The sequence below is a fragment of the Chlorocebus sabaeus genome, chromosome 9 (genome assembly GCF_047675955.1).
Source record: "Chlorocebus sabaeus isolate Y175 chromosome 9, mChlSab1.0.hap1, whole genome shotgun sequence".
Classification (NCBI taxonomy): domain Eukaryota; kingdom Metazoa; phylum Chordata; class Mammalia; order Primates; family Cercopithecidae; genus Chlorocebus; species Chlorocebus sabaeus.
In genome coordinates this window covers 14,674,871-14,696,031 of record NC_132912.1, presented here as the reverse complement: position 1 = coordinate 14,696,031, position 21,161 = coordinate 14,674,871, and the positions used below count along the sequence as shown (strand labels likewise).

At 43.5% G+C, this 21,161-nt stretch overlaps 1 protein-coding gene across 11 annotated transcripts in view; it reads left to right on the top strand.

The window, feature by feature from the left end:
* Positions 1-20,123, top strand: part of FAM107B (family with sequence similarity 107 member B) — a 257,258-nt gene extending 237,135 nt beyond the window's left edge. For 10 of the 11 annotated variants that reach the window (XM_073018730.1, XM_073018733.1, XM_073018734.1 and 7 more), the window contains 3 exons: positions 7,791-7,974; positions 16,625-16,775; positions 17,340-20,123. In XM_073018730.1, coding sequence (XP_072874831.1) covers positions 7,791-7,974; positions 16,625-16,775; positions 17,340-17,456 — 452 coding nt within the window. In that variant the 3' untranslated portion in view covers positions 17,457-20,123. Of the gene's footprint in view, positions 1-5,591; positions 5,756-7,790; positions 7,975-16,624; positions 16,776-17,339 lie in introns of those variants that run through there. The other variant, XM_073018732.1, reaches the window with a different exon arrangement.
* The last annotated feature ends 1,038 nt before the right edge of the window (positions 20,124-21,161 follow it).

Here is a 21,161-nt window from a genome sequence, read left to right as displayed (position 1 = left end):
TGTCAGCACACCGCTGTTTACTTACCCATCCTACTGTTAGTGGACATTTGAGTTGCCTCCAGTTTGGGACTATTATGAATGGCACTACCATAAACATTGTTATAAAAAACATTTATATTAATATGTTTGAATGAAATTTGTCTTTCCTGCCTCCCATCTAACTTTAGTGTCATCCATTGCAAGATGTTTTCTGTTTGGGATCGTAAAGCTGTGATATTAGAAAGCTTCCAACGTCCTGTTGAGAGACAGGCAATCATTCTGTTAAACTCAAACCTGGTTCCTCCATCGTCATCCCAGCCCATGGAGTGCCTAAGAGCTTGCTTTTGGAATTACACAGACTCAAGGTCAAATCTGGGTAGCCTTGGGCAGCAAGTGACAGCGTTATTGTTACTAATTTATTCTTATTCGTTGCCAGTGACAGCACTCATAGCAGGTGACATCTGTTGAAGTCTTACTGTGTTGTAGACATTGTGTTTGGTGCATTTCTTTTTTTTTTTTTTTTTTTTTTTTTTTGAGGCAAAGTCTCGCTCTGTCTCCAGGCTGGAGTGTGGTGATGTAATCTCAGTCCACTACAACCCCCGCCTCCTGGGTTCAAGTGATTCTCCTGCCTTAGCCTCCCAAGTAGCTGGTATTACAGGAACGCGCCACCACACCCAACTAATTTTTGTATTTTTAGTAGAGGGTTTCACCATGTTAGCCAGGGTGGTCTCCATCTCTGGACCTCATGATCCGCCCGCCTCAGCCTCCCAAAGAGCTGGAATTACAGGTGTGAGCCACCACAGCCCAGTGGGTGCATTTCTTATTTACTCTTCATAGCAACCCTCTGATATCTATCAGTCCTTTTTCATTGTTGCTGTTTTACCCAAGATCACACTTAGAGCAAGTGAGGAAGCTGGAATGCAGATGCAGGGAGCCCCACTCTAACCCATGCTCTTGAAGCTGTCAGCCTCATTTGGAGACTGGGGAGTCATGACCCCGACCTCGTGGGCCATATGAGGACCAAGTGACGGGGGAAGCTTACATATACCCCCAGGTGACATGGACACCAACTCCAAAATGGATTTCTTTCACCGCCTCTCTCAGAATGGCCAACTGCTTTTGGGGTGTGCTTTGACTACAGTGCAGGAGGGCAGAGCGGGCATGGCTGCCCCACTCTGGCTGTCCTGAGGAAAGCGGACCTGCCATTCCGGCTCTGGACACCTCATTAGTTGAGGAGCCGTCGCCACCTACTGGTCGTTCCCACATCACTTGGGCCAGCTTCTGGTTGCTGTAGACAGATGTCTGTCGGATATTTCTTGCCTTCCGTAGTACTCTCCTCACTCCCTCCTCCTCTGCCATTTTCTAAATATAAAATATGTGCCTTATTTGTAAAAATACATTTTCGGGGGATGAAAAAAACTGATGAGAAAATGAATGTGATACTTTCCCAAGAGCCTCGCTGTTTGGCATTTGTACAACAGCATATTGGCAGCAAATTTGTTGAGCTCGTCATTGTTTTAAATGACCATCCTGGAAGCCACAGGGGACTGTCCTACAGCTGTAGTGGGGCTTGGCAGAGATGAAACAATAACATTTCTGCACTTAGGCATAAGACTCTGGTGGGACATCGTTTCTAAGCCTTAGTGCACCAGGTTGGTGGCCACAGAAATCCCCTGGGCACTTGTCTGTTGCCTTTGAGTACCAGGTGATGCCACTGTCTCCTGGTCTAAGATGGAAATTTTTAGGTTTGCCTTAGGGCCAGGCGAGTCAGGAGTTTGTGATGAAACCAACTGCACTTTGGTAAAAATTCTTACTGGAACTCAGACTCCTGCCTGTCTGGAAACTGTGGGTGCTGAGAGGGAGGCTTTGGATCCGAGCCGTGTCTTTCCGTTTTCAGGCTGACCTGGCCTGGAGTTTGCCGCCTCCACCTTACGTAACTTGGGTTTCTCAGGGTATTGCCAGAGGGTTGCCAGAATCTTAGAGACAGCTTAGAAAACAGATTCTCCAAAAATACCTTGGAATTACTTTCAACTTTCCAGAAGTTATGGCAGTTCAAAAGTTTGTTTCGTTTTGGTTGGTGGTAGACACCTGTAAACTGTACACATTACCATTTGCCAAGAGATTGTTTTAGAAAGGATTCAAGTGTTAGTGCTTCTAGATAGAATTAGATCTTAAATATTTAGGTAAACATGAAAGTTAGCATAATCTCTAAGTTCTGATTTTTAAATCTTATAGGATTAAGTTTTGAATTTCTTGTATCTGTTTGATGTAGAAATATGCAGATATGGAGCCAGAGCAGTCTGCTGGGGCAAGCCAGCTGCGGTCTGCGTTTGTTTTATCAGCCCAGTTGTGAAAGTTTTCCGAGGGAATGGTAATTCACCTCTGGAAAGCAGTCAACAGAAGTACCCGGGATAGCCAGAGAGCTGGGCCCAGAGTGAACTTTGGAAAGGGAAAAACATGAAAAGCAAGGACTCAAAATCCATCTGTAAGCATGGGATTTCCCAATTCTCTGGGATAGTAGAGTCAAATAATGACTTCCATGTGTTACTTAGTGGAAATTAAAGGTAGAATTCTCTTCAGGCAGCATTTTTCAGTGCATAGTGTATCTGTCTGAAATACAATTGTCTTTTATTATTCATTAGCTTAAAAATCTGTAAGTGAGTCCCCTCCGTTCTGAACAGCACGAGAGGCTCTTGTCATCAGGGCTGCCTGTTTCCTGCCCTACTCTGAACGACTGGAGCCATTCAGAACTTCATGCAGCACCTTGGCAGTGTGGTAGACAGACCTTTTTAGACTTTGCAGCAGCTTCTTATGTTAGTGGCCTGAATGGGTTCAAGAACCATTGAACGTTATCAGTGAGAAAGTCTGCGGGTCATTCAACTGAAATAACATTTTTGAAGAAATCGAAGCCCAGAGAAGTAGAGTTTCCTATACAGAGATTTCCAGGCCTCTAAATAAAGTATGAAATGTTGCTCGTCACATAGTTGGGCTTATAATAGCTTCTATTGAGTTCTCATGTTTGTGCCAGGGATTAGAGAGAGCCCTTGCATACACATTTTACTCAATTTTTACAACATTCGTTTTACACATAGAACTGGGGGTCAGGGAAGTTAAACTTTGTCCAGGATCTCAAACCAGTTTTATTTCTCCTTCACTGAGCTGGTCCTGGTTTTCCTTAATTGACTTGATACATTTAAAAAAAAAAAAATGACTTTGAGTAAGTTACGTGACCAATGAAGTGACTGTGACAAGATTATCTTTGTGTTTATTTCTAGAAACGATGTTTCATGTCAATAATATTTACCTGCAAAGTACTTGTACCTCTAGACATTTCTACCGCATCTTTACTCTCAGGCTCCTGGATTCTTGTTGCCCAGTGAGGAAAGGTACCTGGCCGCTCGGCCCCACTTTCTGCACTGTACCTTGTAGCGGTGGAATCCAAATGGCTCAGGGGCACCCTCTGTCATTAGCCCATGCCTTTGTTACTTCATTTAGGTAATACTTACTGAACAAGTCCAAGGGGTCAAAGGAATAGGAACATAAACCAGACATGTTCTTTGCAGTGAAGAGAGGATAAGATTTATATTCACGTTGCTGTAATACAAAGGTAGTGGTCGACGAATACTAGGAAGAGAGAACAAAGAACATCCCATGGAATTTGGGAAGGTGTCCGGGCAGATGTGGCATTTATTTCGATCTGCCAGATGTGTGAGTTTGGCTCTGTGGAGGTCCAGGGCTGCAGTGGGAAAAGGCTCAACATGCCTTCGGAGGGAGCAGTGCTGCTGTGAGCACGCTGGTGGAGGAAGGTGGGGTGCGAGGATGTGCGGAGCAAGAGTATTGGTTTCAGCTTGATTGGAAGATAGGATTTGTGAGGTGCAAGAGTTCCCTTATACCAGAGTTGTATTTTCCAGCGTTGGTAGCAGTGAGCAAGATGGCTGGCAGAAGGAAGAGAGCTTTGAAGAAGGTCATTGTGATGGTTATTGCCATGTGCTAGTCACAGGTCCAGGATGGGGTGTCACTGAGAAGCAGCTGGAACCCAGATCCCACATGGTTCTCCCAGCACCACTGCCCTGAGTGCAGAGACTCAAGGAGGGGATTGCTCCCGGCCCGTTCACCCCCTTGTTAGTAAATGACTGTTTCCCAGACCCCACTGTGACCTGTGCATGAGGAGCTGCAGGGACCCTGCCACCTGTTCTGAGGACGGGCTTAAGGTCTCCATGCTTAACTCAGACTGAGACGCTCCTGTGCACTCCCTTTGCCAGCTCCAGTTGTGAAGAAGGACAAACCAGTGAAAAAGAAGGAAGATGTTTGCCCCTGTGTTGACAGCATATACGTATACTTCAGCACACTGTCCCACGGAAAAACGTGCTCCTGGGCTGAAATCCTAAATGCACTACAGACGCCTCTGTGCAACCACAAGTGTCTGAAAAGTCAACCACAGCCCTCCCCACCTGCACCGGCTCCCAGTGCCTGTGTCTCTCTAACAGGAGACAGGCTCGGGTGCCCCTCACCCCACTGGTGCTATGGAGAAGAAAGATTTCCAAGCAACTAAGTCTAAAGAGAAGTCAGAAAAAAGTCCCAAGCTAAGGCATGTTTCTTAGATTCAGAACTAAAGTCATTTCTTTCTACACACTGGAAGCTCAACCTCCCTCCTGGCAACAAGGCCCACGGCATGTTTGCACCCGAGCGCTGACCTCCAGGAAAGGCTGGGAGTGGACATCTTGTGCTGTCTCTAGTTGAGGGAGCAGTGGGAGCGCGGGACAGAGGAAGAGGGGCTGGAAAGCGGAGGGCAGGCAAAGCCTGAGGCCACAGAGGGCCAGTCAAGTAAAGGAGAGCAAGTCACCCGGGCTTGAGCGATGGCTGTACTTGCCCTCTCGCTGTCACCTCTTCCGTGTCGTTCAGACATCTCAGACTCGACACGTCCCAGATCCACTTGCTCTTTCAGCCTCCTGTCATGGCAACTTGAGCCTTCTGGTTGCTCAGGCCAGAAACTTCTGAGTCATCCTTGATTCCTCTGTGCTTTTCACGCCTCGTGTCCAGTCCTTCAGGAAGTCCCAGAGACTTTACCTTTAAAATACATCTTGAATCAGGCTCTCCGCCTACCTGTGCTGCTGTTGTGTGAGTCTAAAGCATCTCTCACTTGGATGACCCTTGCAGCTGCCACCCTGACTCCCTGCCTGCCTGCCTGCAGCCCGTTCTAAACCTAGGAGCTGGAGTAATCTTTTAACTCATGAGTCAGATACTGTCATTACGCTGCTCAGAACCTGGGAATGGCTCCCCATGGCCCTCAGGGTGAAGACCAGAATGCCAGCACTGGTGTTGAAGTTCCCACACGCTATATCCTCACCATCCCTCCCTCCCATGCGGCCACCCTGGCTGCTTTGCTGTTTCTCGTCCCCCGAAGGCACCCTCCTACCCTGTGGCCTTTGCATGCGCTCTTCCTGCTGCTGATCCCTGGCCGGCTCTTCTGTCACATTCCCTCCAGCTCCTCCCCAACTGTAATAACGAGGTCAAGGTCAGAGGCCGTTGTCTGTTTGGGTTTGGCGTCATGGAGATTATCCATGGTGAAGGACAGAGATAGCCTTTTCTGGAAGTGTGTAGCCTTCTTGTCTATGATTAACTAGAACGAAACTGCGGTTGAGTTTTTCAGACACTTGTAGCTGCACAGAGGTGTATGTAGTGCATTCCGGGTTTCGCCGAGGAGCACGTTTTTCCATGGGACAGTGTGTTGAAATCAGACTGGCTGTGATGGGTTCCCTGAGTCACCCTCTGCGAGGTTTGTAATTCTCAATTCAGTTCGGGTTGCAGGCGTTCTTGTTGTTAAAAGATCAATGCAGATAGTGTCTGAGGAATGTTTGGTGTAATTTATTATATATGCCTTATTGTTTGATAATTTTGAGCCTTAATCATGCGGTGATATTTAAGATATTTAAACAAATGTTGCAGCTACATGATTTTTCAGTTAACTTAGCCTTTGGATTTTCATTCTCTTTATTTTCACATTCACTTTGTAAAGATGTTGCTGTGGTTTGGTGGACGGAACATAACATGGGAGGTGCTGGAGGCCGGGTCATACTTTTCAGCAGGGCGGCTAGGAGGTCAGGCCTCTCTGAGAAGGTGACATTTGAGGAAGGGCCTGGAAGGATACGAGCAGGATGAAGCCCACAAGGTGCTTAAGAAAGGAGACAATGACCAGTGTCACAGGCCAGCGAGCACCGTGCTGAGCCCTGGAAGCCTCTTCCACTGGCCGCAGGGTCCGCATTGATATGTTTGTAGTGTAGATTGATTTGCTGAGGCTGAAGGATTAGCAATAAAGGACCTGGGTCCGGTGCCTGTTGACCAGCAAGTGAAACAACAAGCACTAAAACTTAGAGAAATCGCAGTTAGATTTATTCAGAGCCAGGTTTGAGGACTTACCTAAGCTTAGGAACGCAGATCAGTGTAGACGGAGAATGGGTCCCAAAGTAAGTTATGTGAGGGGCTGTATATATACATTTCATTCCCTTTCCTTTTCCGTTTTGTTTGGTTTGAGACAGTCTCGATGTGTTGCCCAGGCTGGAGTGCAATGGTGTGATCTCGGCTCACTGCAACCTTTGCCTCCCGGGTTCAAGCGATTCTCCTGCCTCAGCCTCCCAAGTAGCTGGGACTACCCGCGTGCACCACCACGCCTGGCTAATTTTTGTATTTTTAGTAGAGACAGGGTTTCACCATATTGGCCAAGCTGGTCTCAAACCCCTGGCCTCAAGTGATCCACCCACCTTAGCCTCCCAAAGTGCTGGGGTTACAGACATGAGCCACTGTGCCCAGCCTCTTTTTTTTTTTTTTTTTTTTACAGATATGAGGTCTTGCTCTTGCTCTGTCACCCAGGCTGCGGTGCAGTGGTGCAATCATAGCCCACTGCAGCCTCTCAACTCTTAGGTTCAAGTGATCCTCCCACCTCAGCCCCCTGAGTAACTGAGACTGCAGGCATGTACCACTATGCCCAGGGCATTTAAAACTTTTTTTAAACGTATGGGATCTTGCTATATTGCCCAGGCTGGTCTTAAGCTCCTGGCCTCAGGGATCCTCCCACATCAGCCTCCCAAAGTGCTGGGATTACAGGCATGAGCTACCTTTCCCGGCCTTGTATTTTGTAACAGGGGAATACATGTGGCACAAAGGTGGGAGAAGCAGGCAGTGAAACAGCAGTTTCAGTCCTGTGTGACAGGCCTCAGTGATGCTGTGTATAAGATAAGGTAAATATGCAGCTGAGTGGCTAGGAGAAAGGTGAGGCATCTTAGAATCTGGTGGAGGGTGACCGATTCCATCCTGTCTTTGTTCTGTGTTTGATAAACAGGTTTATAACCAATAATCGTCAGTGAAATATTTAACAAACTCCAGTTCAACAGGCAAGAGGCCAGCTTTAGTTTGTGTCCACCTGCAGCCCTCTTAGGCCAGTGTTTGAATTTTCATTTGAACTTTCTTTTTTCTGACATGCTCAAGTGCTTGTTCTGAAGTTGATACGGAGACAGGGTGGCAGGAAGCATCCTTTGTGACTGGAACTCAAGGTGTGGCAGTGGCAGTGATAGAAGTCAGGCCACAGGGCTCCCTGGCCTTAGTCATGGGCAAGACGAGACCAGGCCACCATTCTCTTCCCTGCCCCACCCCAGTTACATTCCAAGCGCTTTAGAAGATGTATCAGTGATACCTCAGAGTGGACCCAGGAGGATGGCATGTGTTAGCATACTGAGCACAGGTCTGTGGGCCTCTGCATATGTGGGAGAATCCTTAGCAAAAACTGCAAAGGAGTATTTCTCATCTTTCTCTTTCAGGCGGCCCACCTGAGGATATCGACCCTAAGGACTCATATCTCATTACAAGAAGCATCATGGCCGAGCCAGACTACATAGAAGATGACAATCCTGAACTCATTAGGCCTCAGAAACTGATCAATCCTGTCAAAACCTCCCGGAACCATCAAGATCTTCACAGAGAACTTCTTATGAATCAAAAAAGGTAAAATGGTTTCTTTTTTTTTTTTTTTTTTTTTTTTTTTTTGAGGCGGAGTCTCGCTCTGTCGCCCAGGCTGGAGTGCAGTGGCCAGATCTCGGCTCACTGCAAGCTCCGCCTCCCGGGTTCACGCCATTCTCCTGCCTCAGCCTCCCGAGTAGCTGGGACTACAGGCGCCCGCCACCTCGCCCGGCTAGTTTTTTGTGTTTTTTTAGTAGAGACGGGGTTTCACTGTATTAGCCAGGATGGTCTCGATCTCCTGACCTCGTGATCCGCCCGTCTCGGCCTCCCAAAGTGCTGGGATTACAGGCTTGAGCCACCGCGCCCGGCCTAAAATGGTTTCTTGAGCATAGTTTTTTTTTTTTTTTTTAAGAGGACTTTTAAGATAATGATATTTAATTTTAATTGTATTTACAGAGGCTTCAAAGATTCTTTGATTTCTTGCCCTGTGTTAAGGCTTTCTTCTTCCTTCTCACATCCTAGAACCGGGTTATCCCTCCATGAGGCAGGTCCCCTTGCAGGTGGCTGTGACTGCGGTGGCCGGCAGTGCTTCTAGACTCCTGCAGTCCCGGGTTCCCTTCTGAAATGGATGCCTTTTTCCAAATTTGGATGGAAGAGGCTGGATTAGGGATAGAAGAGAATGTCCTAAGTAGAAGAGAAATATATTCTTAAATTTAAACTCTCTGAATTTTCTCCTTACACTGAGGGAGGTATAGGAATCAGGTAATTACTGCCTACTCCAGCATTTGTCAGTGGCAGGGAGAAGTCTCTAGAACCATATTAGACTTAATAGATAGGACACTCATGTTTTGGTTTGTTTTTGAGTAGCATTTTAAATGATTATTATCATAGTCTTTATTGTTATTTTGGAGGACAGGAAAACATTTACCTTCTATCTGCTTTGCAAGCTCCATCTGTGCCATAAATCATTTGGATGTTGGGCTGGTGTACTCTGCTTTTTAAGTAATTTGGGCGGGATAGGAGACTAGGAGCACTGAGGATGCAAGGTCACTTTTTCAGTTTAAGAACTAGGAAGCTTCATTTAGGATTATTTTCAGATCTCGCAGTACTATAGATGGCCCATTTGCCTACTCTTTGCTAAGCCCTGGTGAAAGGTCTCCCGTTGAACTGAAAGATAACGCAGATCAAGTTTAGCATTAGGGTAATTCATTGCAGGGAGGCCTAGTTAAAAACATGTTTTAAAGAGGATAAAGGGGGCATTTTTGTGGCAGTTCTCTTTCCTGACTACACTCCAGGTAGAACTAATGACTCCTATCTATCCCAGGAAGTCTTTGTAAATACATTTCTCCCTCTAGAGTGTGGGAATGAGGCTTACTCCTGTTTTATCCCCAGCATATTACTAGGAAGCTGTTGGATTAATGTATATTAAATTGAACGCAGAGAAGATTTTAGCTTCCATCTGCCTTTGTCACACAATAGAAGGAAGAATATATGAATTTGGTATTATTACGGCCAAAGCAAAATGAGACTATTAAGTTCCTAAAATAGACCACAGAATTTGGAAGCCATCCTGTCCTGCCTGGGAAATCATGTCTTCATTTTGGTGGAAAGATTGTCAGTTTAGTAGGCTGTGAAACAGAATAGCAGTTGTCACTCATAGATTTTCAGATTATCTTCACCTCTTTGGCCTCAGGTCCCTTATCTATAAAGTGTAAGGTAGGGGACTTAGCTGTTCTCTAAGAAACATTTTAGCTCAAACTTTTTCTTCTAGAAAAACCTATGGAAGGGCTCCAACTCAGAATAAAGGTCAGAGTAAAACAGACATTTGCAGAGTAAGTGTTCTCTAAATTATAGGCTATGAATTATTCTGCAGAAATGTATTTAGTAGTTTGGGTCATATTGCTGTAAAACCTACAGATTTGTGCAGTTGAGTCTATTTCCACATGTTTTAGAGACAGGGCTTCTTCCATGCTGTCTTTGGCCTGTTCTTTCTTCTCCTTGTTTGCCCAGCTCAACTGATCTGAGGCAATGCTGGGTTTCCCTAAAGTACTATGGTGTAGAGAGGACGTGGGCTTTGAGGTCAGAGAGAAATGGTAGGACTTCACTTTACCTATCTTATGATCTTGGCCAAGGTATCTCCTCTTGAGATCTGTTTCTTCATCTGTAAAGTGGAAGATAATAATGTGTTTCTTATAAAAATTAAAGTAGGCTGGGCACCGTGGCTCACGCCTGTAATCCCACCGCTTTGGGAAGCCAAGGCAGGTGGATCCCCTGAGGTCAGGAGTTCAAGACCAGCCTGGCCAATCTGGTGAAACCCTGTCTCTAGTAAAAATACAAAAATTAGCCAGGCATGGTGCCACATGCCTGCAATCCCAACTACTCAAGAGGCTGAGGCAGGAGAATTGTTTGAACATGGGAGGTGGAGGTTGCAGTGAGCCGAAATTATGCCACTGCATTCCAGCCTGGGTGACAGAGCAAGACTCTGTCTCCAAAAACAAACAAACAAAAAAACTTAAAGAATAGCTTGTATGAAAATGCTTAACTTAGTAAGTGATCACTTAGTCACATCTATCTTCCACTTCCTATGTGGCAACATCTGGAATTTCCTATTGCTTTTTCTCCCACTTCTTTGAAGGCTTTGGTCTGGTTGGAAATACGTTAAGAAAAGAAGAAGAGAAAGAAAAAGAAAAGGCAGATTTCAAAATCAAATGAATGTATGTCATCTTATCTCTTAAGAGTTTTCAAAGTCATAGTAAACTTGTTAGAAATACACTGGTTTTAGACTGAGAATTTCTCATTTCTTTCCTTTTATTCATCTTTTATTTTGTATACTTTTTAGAGACTGGGGTTTTTACTTCTAAATTTTAGTGCCGAACTATAGGATACGTCACATCAATACGATGTGTGTTAGGTTAAGGAATAACCAGTCTTGACTATTGCATGGTATTGTAATGAAAATCTGTTTGCTTTTCTGCAGTTTATAACAAGTCTTCCTACATTTTGTCTCATCCGGTGCTCTTTCTAATAACCCAGTGTGCGTTATCTTCAGATTACCCTCACTCATGTGAGTAATCTCAGGGTAACTGGTTTAAGGAATCATCTCAAGATCACGTAATAGTTTTTTGAAATAGTGTTTGGAAATAAAAACAAGTTTATATGGAGACTGTACGTTTGCTACGCATAGTTACAAATTTAGCTCAAAGCTCTGTAGCAATTCAGACAGTTTTTCCAGTTACATTTTAGAGATTATATGTTAAAGGCCAAGTCGCTGCTTTAGAGAACAAGCACCCACAGGTCTTCTAACTGTGAAACCTACGCTCTTTCTAGTGTATAATCCTACTCTTCTGTTTACCGTCTTTGGGACCCAGCTTAGTTTCAGGTTAAAGTCTTGAAGCCTCTAGGTCTGACTGTTAAAACCCTGCATCAGGTTCTCAGTTTCCATAGGTGTTCTCAGTGGTATAAAAAGGCAGCTTTCAAAAGGCTTTTTTTTGGTTAAAAGATTACTATTGAAGAGATCCTTTAAAAAACAATTAAGAAGGGCCAGGCGCGGTGGCTCACGCCTATAATCCCAGCACTTTGGGAGGGCAAAGCGAGCGGATCACGAGGTCAGGAGATCGACACTATCCTGGCTAACACAGTGAAACCCTGTCTCTACTAAAAAATACAAAAGATTAGCTGGACGTGGTGGCGGACGCCTGTAGTCCCAGCTACTCGGGAGGCTGAGGCAGGAGAATGGTGTGAACCCGGGAGGCGGAGCTTGCAGTGAGCCGAGATGGTGCCACTGCACTCCAGCCTGGGCAACAGAGCAAGACTCTGTCTTTAAAAAAAAAAAAAAACAAAATTAAGAATATTTCTGATATTATTTAGAGAGAGAGATTCTGTACTCTACAAAAATTACTTTTTGGAATACATAGGTCAGTTACTTAAACATATCCCTAAAATTGGTTCTTTGGCTTGTATATTTAGAAGTCAGTGGCTTCTTGTTCCTGGTTTTTAGCTGACATTCTTTTGGCATGCTTTTCTAGATGAATAGTTCCTCAATAAATACTTGCTGCTGTACAGCATGGAAAAAGATAGGGGCAGTTCTAGAGATAAAGGATACAAGTATTTGTGTTTGAATCCATGCAGGTAAAAATGACTGAACCAGAAATGTAAATGAGGCAGGCCAAACCAGAAGATTACAAGATTAAAGAACAAGGGCTGAAATTCAGGCCTGGCGCGGTGGCTCACGCCTGTAATTCCAGCACTTTGGGAGGCCCAGGCGGGTGGATCACCTGAGGTGAGGAGTTTGAGACCAGCCTGGCCAACGTGGCGAAACCCCGTCTCTACTGAAAATACAAAAATATTAGCTTGGTGTGGTGGCACGCACCTGTAGTCCCAGCTACTTGGGAGGCTGAGACAGGAGAATAGCTTGAACCCAGAAAGCAGAGGTTGCAGTGAGCCGAGGTCATGTCACTGCACTCCAGCATGGGCAACAGAGCGAGAGTCTGCCCCCTCGAAAAAAAAGAACAAGGGCTGAAATTCAAGTCAGCTTTTCCCTGTACCCCAAGAAAAATAATTAGGCCAGGAGATGTTTGGCTAAGTGGGCAGGCATTGTTCTGTGATGGTCTGAGACCTTTCCTCTGGCCGAATGCTCTCCCAGGTAACGGAATGACTTCAGTTATTAATACATAGGTACAGAGTTCAGGTAGATGTGGAATGAATGTGGACTCGCCCCATCTTCCCTTGAATGTATTTAGTGGTTTATGTGAAATGTACCTTTCAAAGTTGTTTCATACTCTGGTGGTGGGAATATAAATCATTGCAGCTTTTTTGTAGGGCACTTTGGCAGTGCTCATCAAAATACGCAATGTGCAGGTGCTTAGCCAGCAATTCCGCTTCTGTGAATCTAGCCAACAGAACTACTTGTAGAAGCTTGCAGCTATAAATGTCCACAGAGGCTCAGTGCCTCATTGTTTTTAATAGTGAACAGTTGGAAACCAAATAGATGTCTGTCAATAGGGATATGGCAGAATTGTGGCATGTTTATATAGGTATAGAAAGTGTGGAGGAACATAGACCAAACTGTCGGTAACAGTTCTCTCTGGATGCAGGAATGGGTAGGGGTTGACGGGTACAGGGCCTCTACTTTGTATAATTTTGAGGCCACTGTTCACACAGAACATTTGCAGTGGAGTGGAGCTCCTCTGATTTGTTTAAAGGAGAGGGTTTAGATGTGCTTTTGCTTTTTTTATTTAACATATGGGTATATTACCTTTCTTTTTCTGCAAAGAGCACTTACTAATTTTATAATTTTTAAAATTGACTTTGCCCGCTTTAGTAATCGCAGGTAGCTACCTGACCAAGAAGCCAACTTGGAAATTACTGTTGCTTTTGGGTGATACTGTCATAAAGGGGTTGAAAGTACTTGTTAGCTGTATATGTCAGGATTGATTAAAGAGAACCAACTGTTCTTATGCCAGGGATGGTATTGTAGTTAACTATGAAAGTTGGAGAAACTCATTTCTGTCTGTCAGCACTATCTCTGCTCCATTTAGACTTAGAGACTTATACGGGCAATGCTTGACTTTTTCCATTCAGCACAGAAAGTTAAGTAATCCACTGTGATAAAATTTTAACTAAATTTGTATGACTTCTTGACTGCTGTAAGTAGAGAATATTTATCATATAAGCACCATTTTCCTGAATTTTTTGTTACTACATATTTTATCTTACTGTCACTATTGTGTAAAATCTTTGAAAGGAAAATGAATACTGTATAATAGTTAAACCCATTCATAGGTTACAATGGAATGTCAGCCAATTGTGTCATACATCAAATGTTCAGCAGCTTTTGCATAATCCAGGAGAATTTAATAATAGTTGAAGTTAATTTTGCCAGTGAAATGTAGGGAAAGAAAAATGTTTGAAATTTAAATTATTCAGATAGCTAAATTCTTAATCCTAAAATTTAAATCCCTTAATTCTGTCTGTAGTGTTATATCAAGACTTCTTAGTAGTCATGAAACTGAGTAAATCTTTATTCAGATTACTTAAAAACAGCTTTTCCTGTGGTTAATAACACCTTTATTTTGAACAGAGTACTCTTAAGCAACTTATATTGTGCTGATTAAAGATTTAATCTGTCCGTATTTTTTACCCTGTTGTTCAGTCTTGATAAGTATGAAGCAAACCATAATTAAAGCACAAAAGTCACCTGCCTCTTTTGTTTCACTAGAAATTTGGCCAGACTTTTTTTAACGGAAAGTTCTGCTAATGAAAATTGGGAAATTGGAGATATATATTATTTTGACTGTGTGTCCTCTGTCATTAAAGATGGACTATACTAGCTGGGTGTGGTCGCTTATGCCTGTAATCCCACCACTTTGGGAGGCCAAGGCAGGTAGATGACTTGAGCTCAGGAGTTCGAGACCAGCCTGGCCAACGTGGTGAAACCCCATCTCTCCCAAAAATACAAAAAATTATCTGGGCATGGTTGTGGGCACCTGTAATCCCAGCTACCCGGGAGGCTTAGGGAGTAGAATCGCTTGAACCTGGGAAAAGGAGGTTACAGTGAGCTGAGATTGTGCCATTGCACTCCAGCCTGGGTGACAGGAGCAAAACTCCATCTCAAAAAGAAAAACAAAAAACAAAAAAAAACTGGGCATGATGGCATGTGCCTGTGGCCCCAGCTGCTCAGGAGGCTGAGGTGGGAGGATCGCTGGAGCTCAGGAGGCTGAGGTGGGAGGATCGCTGGAGCTCAGGAGGCAGAGGTTTCAGGAGGCAGAGCTGAGATCATGCTACTGCACTCCAGCCTGGAGAGACCCTGTCTCAGAAAAAAAAAAAAAAAAGATGGAATATAGTGATTTTTACTCTAAAGAACAACTTTGAATTAAGTTTTTATTGTGATTTTTAAAAGCATCTAGATAGGAGAGATGCCAGAATTTTTAGAAATTCTAGATGAACGAGGAAGTATACAATTGAGGATTGGTTTACAGATGTGATTATGTGGACTTGAAAGGGATCGAGGTGAGTGTGCTGTTGAGTTTCTCTGGTCAGAGCACATATATTGGAAATTGTTATTTAACAGTTGCTCAGATGAGTCCTAGTTGGTGAGCCACGGTAGTTGATAGGAGTTGTTTAAAGAACAACCTTGTCCCTGGTCTACAGATTAGCAGTCACCAGCAGCCAGACCAGGAGGTGTGTGGGAGGTGCTCAGGCCCATCCTGGAGTCCAGGACAGAGTCAGCAGTGTTCGTTGCCTACAGTTCAGAAAAGCATGAATTACTCTTCTGCTACGTGCCTGTGTGCCTAGCATGAGTGTGTGTGCACTGTTACCTACCCCCTGTGCTGCCTGAAATTGATAGTGCTTTTCCTGTTTGGTGGTTGGTCCTATTTTTATTTTAAATTGTCTTGGTAAATTTTAACATCAAGTTGAGATTACTTAATGAGTTGGCAGAGACTGGCTAAGATAAGTGACTAAGGAAGACAATAAGAAGAAAGGTGGGCTGGATGATCCAGCATTCTGGAAAGCCATAGGAGAAATCCTAAGGAAATAGAAAAGGCAAATCTTAAGCTGACAGTTAGACAGAGATCGCACTGGAGAAAATGCTAAGACATGTCTTTCCCTTGACTTCTCTCAAATATTTCAGATGGAGGGTGGTTAGTTCATGACCTGTTTGGCTTGTTTCTCCCCATTTGGAGAGATGGCTGCCTAATTTATCTCTGAGAAATGTAGACCTTCCCTGAAGGCTGACTTGCTTTCATTGTAAAGAATCAACCACACATCTGAAAGGGTTTCAGTGGAGGAACGCTGGACTGAGAGTTAAGGGATTAAGGTTCTGCATGGCCATATCCTTCAGTAGTGATGTAACTTTGGACCTGCCTTTAGATGTACAAGAACCCCCTTTCAGATCTGAAAAATGAAGAGTGGGAAGGTTTCGAGGGCCATTTTACTGTCTAAATTTCTGTGCTAGCTGGTCTTAAGGCTGCATTTAGTGCATAAAATCAGGGGCCAGAGGCCAGGCACGGTGGCTCACACCTGTAATCCCAGCACATTCGGAGGCCAAGGTGAGTGGATCCTGAGGTCAGGAGTTCGAGACCAACCTGACCAACATGGTGAAACCACGTCTCTACTAAAAATACAAAAATTAGCTGGGCGTGGTGGTGCACACCTGTAATCCCAGCTACTCCAGAAGCTGAGACAGGAGAATTGCTTGAACCTAGGAGGCGGAGGTTGCATTGAGCCTAGATCGCGTGCCACTGCACTCCAGCCTGGGCGACAGAGCAAGACTGTATCTCAGAAAAAAAGAAAAAAATCAGGGGCTAGATTTTGGGAAGCCTCCTCTCCGTGCAGAGCCCCCTGATTTCCTGAGCATCTCCGTCTCCGTCATGGGCACCCATCACAGTCATCATACGAGCACCCCCATCCTCACTGCCCTTCTTTGCATAGCCTACTGTCTTGCACACGGCAGGTGGCCAATACATTTTTATTGAATGAATGGATTTTATGTACTCTCTGGAGATCTCCTATTGCCTTTCTTTCATGCTGGTGAATTTCTTAGATCACCATGTTGCCTATTGTAGCCTAGTAGGTATCATGCTAATTCTGTAGACCTCTTTTCCATGGTTGATATTGTAAGTTAAATTTCTGTTCATAAAACGATGTAGCCATTAGATGAACATTTTTTTAATTTTTGTTAATACTTGTTTTTCAGGGGTCTTGCTCCTCAGAACAAACCAGAATTGCAGAAGGTGATGGAAAAAAGAAAACGAGACCAAGTAATAAAGCAGAAGGAAGAAGAAGCACAGAAGAAGAAATCTGACTTGGAAATAGAGCTATTAAAACGGCAGCAGAAGTTGGAGCAGGTAAGGGGGATTGACTGGAAGCTGTCTTTTTTTTTTTTTTTATCTTGAGGAATGTTGGAGTGCTGGAGCAGGCAGGATTTACCAGACGTGTCAGTGTATACATTTATACTATGAAAGAAATTTTGGAGACAAATGTCAGCAAATGGGGTCAGATATGTTCAAGGTGGGGACAAGAATCCTACTGAGGACCTAAAACAGATTCCAGAGTCAAAAGCAAAACAGGGACATGGCACTGAATTCACACAGGGTGCTGGGGTCATTTAGTGAAATTCACCCTCACGAAGACTCCAGAGCAGCTGCGCGCTGACCTCAGGATGTGTTTTCTTAGCCCTGTCTTTTCAATTCTTGTCATCTCGTGGTCCTATTTGCAGTGACAACCAAGTAGCTTTTGTTTCTGTGCACAATTACTCAGACTCCATCCATCCATTTTTTTAAAAGTGGGGCACCAGGAGAGACTTCCTTCCTTGGGGAAGTAAAGTTGTCAGGGACTTTGCAAAGAGAGAGGAGTATTTTGAAAGGCTGCTTGGTTTGTAAATAATCTTTCCTTTTCTGAATGTCATTTAGCTTGAACTTGAGAAGCAGAAATTGCAAGAAGAGCAAGAAAATGCCCCCGAGTTCGTGAAGGTGAAAGGCAATCTCAGGAGAACAGGCCAAGAAGTCGCCCAAGCCCAGGAGTCCTAGGCCGAGGCTGCAGCAAGACCTCGTGTGTCACCCCACAGAGCTGTCTGTGGGTGCCTCCTCAATCTCAGGGCACAAGCCCCTGGAGAATGTTCCAGCCAGCAGAGAATTTTGATTTGCAGTAGGATTTGGTGTGATTTTCCTGCGATCTGGGTGGATGCCTTGCCTGTGACGGTTGCAGTTCCTATTCGCCAAATGAAGGGCAGTGCCCCGCGCATAAGTTGGAATGATGGACCTGTGTTCAGAGACTTAACAGAACCAACAAGCAGAAAAGTGAGAACAGGAAAAAGGAAGAGGACACTGGAATCAGTTCTTGAGAGTTGCACGACTTGGTTTTTCTTCCATTCCAAGTTTAGTGGGACCCAGAGCCTTTTTTCTTTTAAAAGCTAAAAAAAAAAAAATACTTTTAATTCCTCTTTTTGTTATCTGTTAGATAATTGAGATCACATAGAAATGCATTTAATCTGTTCACCCACTGTAAATTTTATTTTGAGGACCCAGAATTTTCTTGTTTAATTTATACTTTCACCCATGTTGCAGTTAACACCAGAGAAGGAACGTGAATGTTGAGCACAGCCACTACCCTTGTTGGCACTAAATTTAGAAATAGGGTGAGAAGGTTTAAAAGCCTGTAAACACCCATCTTGATTTTATTTTCATTCCTTTTGGTTCTCTGTGTAATAATAGTAGGCTACATAGTGACATTCCAGTTCCAAGAAGGTACATCCTGTCCGTTCGTTAATTGCTTTGATTACTAGGAGGATTTTTGTTCAGTTTTGTTTTTAAATGTCTTGCTGATCTAGTTCTTTTAGATGGAATAACCTTCCAGTCCTTTAGAGAGTGGAACTAGTCCATATAACCCAGCTTCAGTATCACAAGTAGAAGCCCGCACATCTTTTCATTTCTCCAAGAGGAGTGTGGGGGAAGGTTCCCATGACCGGCTGGGCAGTGAGGATTTCACTAGGCATTCTAACGTGAAATCAGTGTAGATTGCTCTTAAGGAGGCTTCATGAGATGTATAGCATTTGAATGTCTAATGATAATGAGTGTCATTAGAATCCAAGCTTTGAAACTTTCTGATTAATGCTCATATATTTCTTTATCTTTGTTTTTTCTTGTGAAGAAAGACTTTCACCACTGTTTGAGTGATGATGCTGTTGATAAGGATGATGTCGATGACTACTATATTGCATCTCTCAGGAACAGCTGACGGGAAGGGAGGGGCTGCTGAGTGCCCTCATTCTAGCTAGCACCACGCTCCTCAGAGAGGGGCTGAGTTATAGACAGCAGCAGCATTCTCATGCAAAATTAGTTTTAAACTGCTGGTGTGGGCATCGGTACCTTTGGCCTGGGTGATATGGAAGAATTTTTGAGGATTTAGTATGCTCTCCGTTAGAGACAGTTCAGCCAGTCATTTCTGCATTGTAGAGACTTCTCATACTTTCTTTGAAGACTCATAGAAAGCTGGATCCAGAGCTTTTGAATCCTTAATTAGCATAGTAGAAATTAGCTTTCTATGGGAATGCTTTAGTGTTAGCAGTTGACAATTAGACCCATATTCAATCTGAATGGGAACAAAAGTAAATGCAATGATAATATACTGCTAGTTAGAGAAACATGTTAGTTGATTATACCTGAAATGGATTATCTATCTCATCAGCAAGTATTATTTGAATAAACTGAGAAATGCTTAAGAAGAATTGTTGCTCTATAGTAATTTGGTTTTGAAGAATGGAATGGTAACTATTTTTTTCCATCGTTCTTCCTTTTGAGAGAAGAAAGTGTGGTGACTGATGATCTGGAAAAGCCCATTTCTGATTGCACATTGACTGGAATTCTTTCTTTGCGTCTGTGGACTAGTGATGCTGTTTGCAAAATGAAGATTCGGGACTGGCTTCTATCTTGTTATCTAACTAGATGTCAGATCTTGAAATCTGTATTCTCGAAGCAATTCTGCCACTTGATCGTATTCACAAGGGCCCTGATAGGCTCCTTTAGAAGGCCCAATTCTGTTCCTAGAGCTTAACTAGAATTCTTTCTTCACTGGGGGGGGGGGGGGGGGGGGGAAGTTAATTAAGAAAGCATTTCCTTCCTAATCTCACTCAAATCTGCAGAATTATTTGTAATGAGTAGTACAAAATCTGGCCAAAAGGAGACTTGTAAATAGCGTAAAGTGGTGTTTTATGCTAAACGGTGGAATGTATAGGCAGAGAAGCTCTTTGAAGTTGTCAGATGACCTGGGCTCACAAGCCTGATTCAAACAGGCTGTCAGTCTCCTCTCTCCCCTTAATACCGTGCAGCCCAAACCCCTAGGACTCTTGAACATCCGAGCAGTTTTGTGCTTTGAGCCACTTTTTGACAAAAATGGCTCCATTTTTCCACAGCGTGGGTTTCTTAAACTAGTTCAATGTTTTATAGTCTCATAGTAGCAGTGTTGCTTTCTAAGCTATAACAGTCGACTTTATTCTTCTACTCTGAAAAATCTTGACTTGTTTGAGTGTATATAATATATATAAAGGGAGCCTTAATGGATTGGTTTTCATAATTTAATATTTTTTGTATTTGCTCTTGTATAATTGTTTTTAACGGAAAGTATTAAAGAATTGAGGGTGGAATTCTTAGAACCAAAGTTATTCTTAATAAAAATCACCACATGCTTGGACCATGCAACCATGTTTGTCTGATCTGTTTAAAGTGGGCATCTGGAACAGAACGGGGTTGGGTTCAGTTCAAAGGTGAGAGTTGGTTCCAGGGTCTCCCTTTTGATGACTGGTCCTCATTGACAACCTTACCCCCAATCACTTATGTCCTATTGCCTTGTGGCAGTCAAGCTGACAGTTTATCATATCAAACAGAGTCATCTCAGGTATTTATGGCACTGTAAATTACACATTGCGGTAGACCCTATGGCCTTCAGCAGCAGCCGTCAGTCCTCAGCTCAAAGTATTCTGTATTTTAGATAGCTTGTAGGACAGTGGGAGACAGGTTTTGGGAAGGGCCATTGTTTAGTGTGTTTGACCCCAGTACATACGGCATGTCTGAAGTGTGATTATGGGTTTTTTTTTGTTGATTCAACTATATGAATGTTATTCCTCAAAGAAGTTACTTTGGAAAGGTATACACCTGATCGCATTATACTACTGGTGAAAATACTTAGGAGGTTCAAGTCTCTTTATAAGTATGCCTTTATTTTTCAACTACAAATTACTCAGTTTGATCACCCAGCTTCTAGTGTCTTTGGACTGTTTTAAAATATTGTATCTACTCAGGAGAGTAAAAATGTACTTTCTCTAAGGTTGTACCATGAACTCTAAAGCCAGTACAGAAGATAGATCCAAAAATCATTTGAGGAGTAGCTGCATCCTTGGAATAACTAGGCAGTTTGCCCAGGTGACTGTTAAGGCTGTCAATGCATTTGACCACTTCCCCAATCTCTCTTTCTCTTCTCTCTCTCTCTCTCCCCACCCTCCCCCCCGCCCCCGGCGTGTGTGTGTGTGTGTGTGTGTGTGTGTGTGTGTTTTACAGTAGTGGTAATAGATTTGAAACAAGACAGGGCAATTTCAAAGTGTTGAGTAAGATTTAAAATACTATAGGACAGCTAAAAGAAGTTTTAAAATAATACTACCCAGCATACATTTCCTAGTATAAAAAAATGAAGTATTTTACTTCCAGGGTCTTTGGATAAATACAATCTTTATGAGCTAGGCT